The sequence below is a fragment of the Lissotriton vulgaris genome, chromosome 2_1 (genome assembly GCF_964263255.1).
Source record: "Lissotriton vulgaris chromosome 2_1, aLisVul1.2, whole genome shotgun sequence".
NCBI classification, from domain to species: domain Eukaryota; kingdom Metazoa; phylum Chordata; class Amphibia; order Caudata; family Salamandridae; genus Lissotriton; species Lissotriton vulgaris.
In genome coordinates, this window is record NC_141687.1 from 1,993,392,828 (window position 1) to 1,993,402,205 (window position 9,378).

General features: G+C 44.3%; 1 protein-coding gene across 2 annotated transcripts; it reads right to left on the reverse strand.

The window, feature by feature from the left end:
• Positions 1-1,269: 1,269 nt before the first annotated feature.
• On the reverse strand, positions 1,270-8,577 carry LOC147733623 (olfactory receptor 2G3-like). Of its 2 annotated transcripts, XM_086959000.1 has the most exons (2): positions 8,571-8,577; positions 1,270-2,198 (listed from the first exon to the last, which is right to left on the reverse strand). In XM_086959000.1, the coding sequence occupies exons 1-2, from the start codon at positions 8,575-8,577 to the stop codon at positions 1,270-1,272; spliced, it is 936 nt and encodes a 311-aa protein (XP_086815126.1). The 2 variants fall into 2 exon arrangements, with proteins under 2 accessions (XP_086815126.1, XP_086815127.1); XM_086959001.1 differs by lacking the exon at positions 8,571-8,577 and having other exon boundaries at positions 1,270-2,211.
• Between the last annotated feature and the right edge of the window lie 801 nt (positions 8,578-9,378).

Here is a 9,378-nt window from a genome sequence, read left to right on the forward strand (position 1 = left end):
ACCTTCTTTTCATCTTTTTCTGTTGCCTTCTTTCTTTCATTTGTTCTTTTCTCCTTTCTGACTTGCTTTTTGCCTTCATTCATTTTACTTTCTTTCTTTCTTCCCTTGTATCTTTCTTGCTTTTGTTTTTCCTTTCTCTTTCTTCCTTCATTTCTTTCTTCCCTTTTTCTTTCATTCCTTATTTTGCACCTTATTTCCTTCCTTCCTTCCTTCCTTCCCTCCCTCCCTCCCTCCCTCCCTCCCTCCTTCCTTCCTTCCTTCCTTCCTTCCTTCCTTCCTTCCTTCCTTCCTTCCTTCCTTCCTTCCTTCCTTCCTTCCTTCCTTCCTTCCTTCCTTCCTTCCTTCCTTCCTTCCTTCCTTCCTTCCTTCCTTCCTTCCCTCCCACCCTCTCTCTGTTTTAGGTCTGTGTTAGCCAAGACCTCTTGTTTTTTCTAAAATTATGTATATAACTTATAGGGACTTTCAGACAGAATTCATCCATTCGTCTGTGGTTGTGTCGTTCTCAAGCCATGGGGCAATGCGGCAATACACTTTAGCCATTGTCTGACTTCACTAGAAATTACAGCATGTTGCTTTTTCAGAAGAATCGCATCACCACACAAAGTAGTTCCCTTCAGTGCCCAGGAGTACTATGGTAATGTGCTTTTTTGAGACCAAAACACATTTTGCCTTCATCCAATTTTGAACAATAAAGATTTGCAAAAACCATGAAAAAACAAAACAAATATTGCCAAAAGGCTGGCAGCCTACAGCAGACCGATTGGATTTTGGAATGTGTGTTTTTTTACTGCTGTCACAACCATGCCTCCGTAGAGGGTCAGAGCTCAGCCTACCCAACCACAGCATGTGTTTTCAATACAAATATATCTGCATCTTTATTCAATATGAAAGTGCCCTCGAAAGGCACCAAACACCTCCCGTGCTCCCTTCAACAGTGGTGATCTAGCCTCAGGATTATTGAGGTTAAGTGTCATTTCCTGTGTACGTTTTATTAGTAAGAATGGCTGGCACTTCAGGCAAAGAAATTCTGCAGGTTAATTCTGAAAAACAAACTATGCATGTACAACTATTCCTTACATACCAAAAAAATGTATAGTTTATATAGCACTTGTATAGTTTGCTGAAAACACATGCCCCCTCACTGCCTGTGTGATATTATTTTTTTTACTCACTGCTGAGAAAGTTATTAAAACGTAAACTTCTCACAATTTATGAATCTATTTCAATCATTCAACTTTGCTGTTCCATGACATTTGAGTCTTTCATTTATTACGAATCTATTTTTCTGCCTCTGATTCTGAGCAGAGCTTCTTTCACATCTTTGTTTCTAAGACTGTAGATTAGGGGGTTTAGCATTGGAGTCACAACACTATAAAAGAGAGTAGCCATTTTGTCCTGATGCAGTGAGTGACTTGATCCGGGTCTCATGTACATAAAAATGATTGTGCCATAGAATAAAGAAACGACCGTGATATGGGATGCGCAGGTTGAGAAAGCTTTTTGCCTCCCATCGGCCGAGTGGATTTTGAGGATGGTGGATAAGATGCGAATATAAGTAATCAGGATTAAGAAGAAGGGGATCATGACCACTACTATTGCGCAGAAAAATATTACGGTCTTGTTCATGGAGGAGTCTGTGCATGCCATACCCAGCACAGCTGGAACTTCGCAAAAGAAATGGTCAATTTCGTTTGGCCCGCAGTAGGTCAACTGCAATGCAAAAACAGTATGGATTAATGAATTTATAATGCCACCAAACCACGAACCTGCTGCCAACTTAATGCACAGTATCTTGTCCATGATGTTGGTGTAATGCAATGGTTTACATATGGCTACATAGCGATCATAGGCCATTGATAACAGTAGATAACACTCTGTCCCACCCAATGAAAGATGAATACACAATTGTGCCATACATCCATTGAATGAAATGCTTTTTTTCTGCACTAGGAAGTTCTCCAGCATTTTTGGGACAATGCTTGATGTGTACCAGATATCCAGGAAGGACAAGTTGCTTATGAAAAAGTACATAGGGGTTTGGAGATGGTGGTCCAATCTGCTCAACAGGATGATGAAAGTATTTCCAATCAGAGTTATCATGTAGACGATCAGGAATAACACAAAGAGAACAATTTGTATTTTGGGGTGGTTGGAAAGTCCCAGCAGAATAAATTCAGTCACAGTAGTTCGATTCTGCCCTTCCATTGTTCACTGAATTCTGTATCTGGTGAGATAAAATTGAAATGCTGTTTTAATTGAAACTAAATATACTACTGTCCTAAAAGAAAAAAGAAGGCATTTAGCTTGTGCAGAATGGTTCAATAAAACCTTACTTTATTAAAAGTTAACTTAGAGGCAACATCTATTAAAAGTTATTTAGAGGCAACATAATTGTTCTTAATAGAAGAATACCGAGCTTGATCAGAGTAATACAATTGTTACTTATCTTTCACATGTGCCACTCTACATGTTCTTCTTGATTGTACGCTTTGTTTGTCAACAAATGACGTTACTGCTCTGTAGATCAAATGTAATTGTTTTTCTATTGCAGTTACCCACAATCCCATCCAGTACTGAGAAAAACGTTTCTGCCGACATCAACCTTTCACTGTGTTGTGTCACCCAGCTGGAGAAGCAGTATTGGATTGTAGGTGTAGTACATTTAACTTGTTATTTCCTATTGTAGCTTATAACATAGCATAAGGACATTTATTGAGTAATGGGGAGCAATAACATTGAACAGGAAGTTTCCAATTTTACCAATTTTATCTGCACGTACAGCAACAATCTCAAAAGCCCAATATACATTTGTTACAAAAAGACTTCTGCTGCATAGTCTTCATTCCAAACAACAGGAGCAGATATCTTCCTACATATGTAAAACAAAAACTCATACGATCAATACAATAGAAACAAACAAAGTAGTCGTGAGGTCATTCTTTTCTGTTACAACCAACACGTTTCGCTGTTCTAAATAGGTGCTTCTCCAGGGGTTCAAAATTAAGAAGAAGAAAATATATGTACTTTTTCCATTCCCAAGCCAAAAAGCCTTTTAATTACAGCCGAGCACAACCAAACAATTAAGAATTGTTGAATTAGATCCATGTCTGTGGGTGAGCCTTAACAGAAGAAACAATAATATTAATCTTCAAGGTCGCCTATGATGCGGTTAATGCAAGAACTCTGATAAAATCGAACATACCAGTCCATACAGCTCTGTACAATATCCAACGAATCATGTTAATTCATAATTTCTAGATTCCAATTAGCATTTTGGATCAGTATAGTATTTTTCAACATACAATGCCCTCTTTATGAAGCCAGTTGAAATCGATTGATGGTGTTGCTTGTAAAAGTGCTTTATAACTTAAAATTAACTCCTATTATTTTTTGTTTCTGCTAACAAATACATTTCCCCAAAGCAATCTGTAGGCTAAATGTGACAAATGGGAAACATCCATGAAAAAAGGGCTCTCCAGGATTTGCCATTAAAGATCGTTTTATCCCATATGTTGAGTGCTTCTTTTCCCCTTATGAATTCGTCCCATACTTATTTTGCTAAACCAATAAAGCCTCAGTTTTCTCCCCCTCTCCCTTCTCAGTGATCTCTGCCTTGAATATGTCCGTATAGTGCAGCGGTTCCCTTTTTTTTTGACCCGTGGCTCCCTTGACCTAATTGGCAGTTTGCCATGGCTCCCCACCATTTTTTTACCGGTGGCAAAAAGAAAATTTAAGGGGCATAAAAGCACCTGCTGCCCCGTTCCTGGCCTCTAGCAGGCGAGATCAGAGTTTTGTCTAATAGAATTTTTGACTCGAGGAAGTTGTTATTCTTGGTTAGGTAGTGCAGAGGGTCGATATTCCTGCTGCACAAAACATGTACCGTGCAGATCACAAAGTGAATGTAACAAACAGGAACGTGGGTTACTGCGTTTGTCAGAGACGTCCTTTTGTTAGTTGTAGTTTACAGTGAGCTAATATCTGTCATGAAAGAACTGCTGGCTGACTTCAAGGTATAGATTAGAACACATGGGTTTTTCCCCCAACATTGATTGAAAAGGTGCTGCCTGGCCCTGCTGGCCCTGCCTGCCTGCCTCAGCTGTGCCTTGGCTCTCTGGCCTGGCCTCGCCCTTTTGAGCCCGGCCGCTGCTGCACTAAATCTGAGACCCACATCTGCTTCTCTATTTTAGCCTTCTTTTTCATTTCTGTCTCTTGCTATTTGCCTTTCTTTCACCTCTTTTCAGTTTTGCCTTTTTGTGCTTTTGGCTTTTCGCCTTTTCCTCTCGCCACTTTCACCTTTTCGCCCCTTTTGTTACCTTTAAGGCCATGGTTCCCAAACTGTGATTAGCATTTCAACAGCATTATTTTTACTGTAACAACGGAGCATGTTAGAAATCAGACATAAAATATAAGCCAAACCAAGGCCTTCTTCTCTCTGAGAGAAGGCCTTGGCTTGGCTTATATTTTATGTCTGATTTCTAACATGCTCTGTTTTTACATTAAAAATAATGCTGGTGATATGGGTGTTAAACAAAGGTTGGGCAGAATGTGGATCTTCTGCCCAACCTTTGTTTTACATATTTATTATCAGCAGTACGTTTACTGTAAAAACGGAGCACCTTAGAAATCATACGTAAAATATAAGCCAAGCCAAGGCCTTCTCTCTGACTTCTTGGCGGCTGCTTCACTTTTCTACATTGTGGTCGCGGCGCCCCTGGCTCCTCATTACGGCACACCGGGGTGCCGCGGCGCACAGTTTGGGAACCACAGGTATAGGTATTTTCATCCTGTGTCTGAGTCTTGGAAGGCGGGGCCACAGCACTGTAGCAGGGGAGGAGGAGTGGTGGGCCTTGCTCTCAGTGCGCATGAGGGTTTGGCCGGCAGTCTCAGGCCGGCCAAACCCTCATGCACACTGACATCACTCCAACCCAACTGATTTGCTGGGTGGAGAGATGAGCAGGCACTGACTCCAAGCTCCCGATGGAGCGCAAAACCAGTGCATGCTGTTCAATCTCTACACTGCTTTCATGGGGATTTGCTACTGGGGAAGCTGAAAGCTTCAGCCTGTGCCAAGAGGAGCTCAGGGTGCAGCTGTGGTGCCAGAGACGCGTTCCCCTGTTAAACAGCCCCGCCCACCCACGCACACACAGAGCCATACACCCACACATTCTCTCACACAAACATGGGCACACACAAACTCTCTCTCTCTCTCTCTCTCTCTCTCTCTCTCTCTCTCTCTCTCTCTCTCACACACTCTCAAACAGGAAGACACAAACATCCACAAAGTCTTATACACATACACTCTCAGACAAACACATACAAAAGTGCACATCAGTACCAGTTTCTGACTCCTCCTGCTGAAATGTGTACAATAATTGGGGTGTGTGCAAGAGAGCCCGACACAAGATGGCCGCAAGTTAGTGCCGTTCGGCAGACCGAGGAACTATATCCGACTAAACTCTTTAATACTGGGACCAGCAGCCACCAAGAAACATTGCCACCAGTGTGGCAAAATGTGGAGAATCGGAAGAGCCGGGCTGCCAGGATCAATACCACAATATGGTGGAGCACCGCTGAGATGCCAACAGGCCTGCATGATGGCACAGTGATGCAAAATCGCTGCCACCATCAGATCTGCCGAGGGACTCTGAGGGCTTAACGGTGTTTCCACTACGTTAACATAGCCCCCAACGGAGGAGAATTGAGCTGCTGGTGAGCTGTGCCAAGCTGTTCACTGCGGTGAGTGGTGTATGTTAGCCCAGCAGGTGGTTTGGAGGGTGCTGGAGACGTGGGCAGCTGCTGGGCCACTTGTAGTGAGCTGCGGCAGGGATTTGCTGAGGAGTTGGGCATGCTGCATGGTAGCAGTGAGGAGAGAGCTGTGGGCCAGTCGTGCTGCCTGAAACCATCCCATTGAGGGGCGCACTGATCCTGGGGTGTACCTGCTGAGCGTCCCCTGTGATTAGGGCGTGGGCGCCTTCTATGTGCCCTTGTAGGTGGGTATCAGTGGGCACTGTGATCGGGTCCTTGGACTGACGGCCATCGCCTCCACAGAGCAGCTGTTTGGCAGGATTTGGAAGCAGGCAGATCCGCTGTGTAGTGCTGGATAGCCTGCTATAGCACTCCGCCCCCCGCTGTACCTCGGCTTGGGAAGGAACAGCAGGGGTAAGCCTAGCCGCAGTACACCATGAGCAACAAAACTCCACAAGTGTGCATCTACATGAGGGGATAGTGAGGAACCTGCAGCCTTGGTGGGCATCCCCCCCCTTCGACAAATATGCAGAACACCCAATACAGAAACGCTGTGCATTTATAAGAACCACCAGTCTACAATGGCACATCATGGGCAAAACTGACAAAAAGAAGTCCCGCCTCACCATATAGGCCAAGCAAGCGGCCAAACCAAGCAGAGAGGAGATGTCCGACTCAGCCTCATAGATCTGTGATGCTGGCATCCACGCAGGTGGCAATGCAGCAGGGTCAAAAATCAATTGACTGGAAAATTAACACTCTTAATCTATGTATTGACCACATTGCGACTAAGCTGGATAAACAGTCGTCCAGAATAATGGAGGCAGAGCAACGCATATCCATGGCTGAAGACTAGCTTCACAACACCCAAGAGAAATGCCAAAATATGGAGAAGGTTGTGGCACTAATTCAAGCCAAAAATGAGGAACTCGAAGCTACATCTGAACAGAACAACCCACCGATCACAGAGGTCCCCGAATCCACTCATATCAGCACAATGGAGCTTTATGTGGAGAGCTTGCTGAAGGAGATCTTTGGAGCCGAGCAGTTCTCCAAAGTGCTGGTGGTCAAAACAGCACATAGATTGCTGATGATTAGGCAACCCCCATGCACTCCTCTGTGTCCTATCATTGCACCCTCCTAAATTACAGTGACTGTGATGCAGTGCTGTGCCAATCCAGGGAACATCAGGAGATCCGTCTCACACATACACAACGGCGCAGAGTCTAGGCAGAAAGTAAGGAACCCTCAAGCTGTTCCATCACTCCTGCTGACTTGGGCTTAATAACCTGAAAAAGATTACACAAGTGCTAGCCTACCTAGATAGGCATAGGATACAATAGCGCCATTGCAGGAGATGCACCTCAGGGGTAGAGCTACAGAGATACCAGGTGCAAGTGTTATGATATTGATCAAGAAGGGGGTCCCATTTGAGGCAACACACACAGGGATCGATACGTGATAGCACAGGGCATACTCTGCGGCACAATGTTGGCTATCATTAATACCTACTGCCCCAGTGTGGATGATCCAGACTTTTTACTCATGAATTTGGTGCAAGCTGTCAGCTCTGCCTCCCTCTGCTACTACATGGGGCTTATACTTGAACTCGAGTTTAGACAGAACTGCTACCGGGAAGTGACAAGGGAAACAGTTGGCGTGGAGGATGTACATCTCATCGGTCCATGGATCCTGGTCCCGCTTTGATTACTGGTCAGAAACAAGGGATGTGAATACATGGGTGTAAGACATTTGACATATGCCCAAAACATTATCAGACCATGCACCAGCGTTATTGTTGCTGTCTATCCTGACGCACATCCTTCGACAGTTCCAGTGGCACCTACTCCCCATGGCACTACTGGACCCAGAATTTAAGGTTACAGAAAGGAAAGCTATAGTGGAATACTTTGCCATAAATATAGATCCAGTTGACAGTGCCGGGGTCCTCTGGGAAGCATATAAAGCCAATATCTGTGGGGTATGCATGGGAATGCTTACAGCAATCTTGCGGGACATCCGCACCCAGTTACAGAAACTGGAGGATGACTTGCAGAGGTTAGAACGGGAACATGAGTCTGACCCTAAGGCAAGCACCCTAGCAAACAGGTGCAAAGAAATCTCCACCATCCACACATCACCACTAGGGAAATGCGGAAGGCTAATAGAAATCTACTGTATGGGAAGGCACTACCATTAACTCACCACCCAGCAACATCGGTCATTGCAGTACCCAAAGAATAAAGTTTACTAGCCACAGCAAAGCTGACTACAATGGGTGGTGTATTCCTGGATGGGCAAGTTATTGAGTGAACAGCCATGGCCCAACAAGAGTACAGCTCCCCTCTGCTTCACTTCACATACCTTTGGCTGCAAGCGTCTATGAGTGAACTATACCCACAATTTTCGGTGGAGCCCTTGGCTCTGTCCGCACCACAGGTTCTTCTGTCCAGATCAACTACACAGAAACTCGCCACCAGGTTATATAACACATCCCAACTAGACGAAGCTCAGTCCCCTAAGTCTATAGGCGATAAATGGAATGATGTTCTGAACTCGCCCCTTACCCAAGCAGAATAGGTGTTTTACCCCACACAAACTGGGGAGCTCACTTTAAATGGGAATATATGCATTATTCACTTCAAGTTTCTCCATCAGATGTACTACACACCATTTAGGCAGAGATATGGCCTAAGGAAGTATGATACTTGCAGCAGTTGTGATTTCCCTGGGGCTGACGCTACACATTTGGCTTGGGGTTGTCCCCGGATACTCTAATACTGGGAGTGGGTTACACGCGTCCTTACTGAGGTGGTGGTACAAACAGTTCATTGTAATCCTAAGGTGTGTCTGCTGGGCTACTTTAAGACATTAAAAGCTGAAAGCCGTAAGCTAGTGGCGGTCAGTCTGCTACTGGTTAAGGGAGGCTTTTCTTATAAATTGGGGTCAAAGGACATACCCTCAGATGGAAGATTGGTATTGAGACATGGCATACTGTAGAGACCAAGTAAAAACGTATGCAGGGGAATTGCTGAGTGCCTCTAGACCAAAAGACTTTTGGGCCCTGATACCCTGCATACCTCCTTGATCTACCTGAGGAACCTCTGGATGACCAAACATTGTGATGTAATAAGATCAGTAATACAGGTTTTGATGGTACTGTGTACATTAGTATGGCATGTTAGAAATGAGGGTCTCTGGTTGGCAGATGTAGGTACCTTTGACCAAGTAGGGGCCCTTGCTTCTAGTCAGGGTAAGGGAGCTACACTCCTAAAATAACCCCTGAAACCCCCTTGGTAGCTTGGCATGAGCAGGCAGGCTTATCTCAGAGGCAGTGTGTAAAGCATTTGTGAAAACATACACTAATACAGTGAAAATACTACAAATGGACACCTGCAACAGTTTAGAAAAATAAGTAATCTTTACTAGTCTTAACACAAGACCAAAGGACAAAATTCCAAAATACAATTTCAAGAATATGACTTTAAGATGGTAGAAATAGCTTAGTTTAATGTAGATGGTAAAAGAGAACCTTTACTCTCAAAGTACCTTGGATGCATTATGCAAAACAAACAAAAGGGTCCGATGGAAGGTGATGCGTCGGTTCCTTGCTTGGGGGAGCTGTTGTGTCGG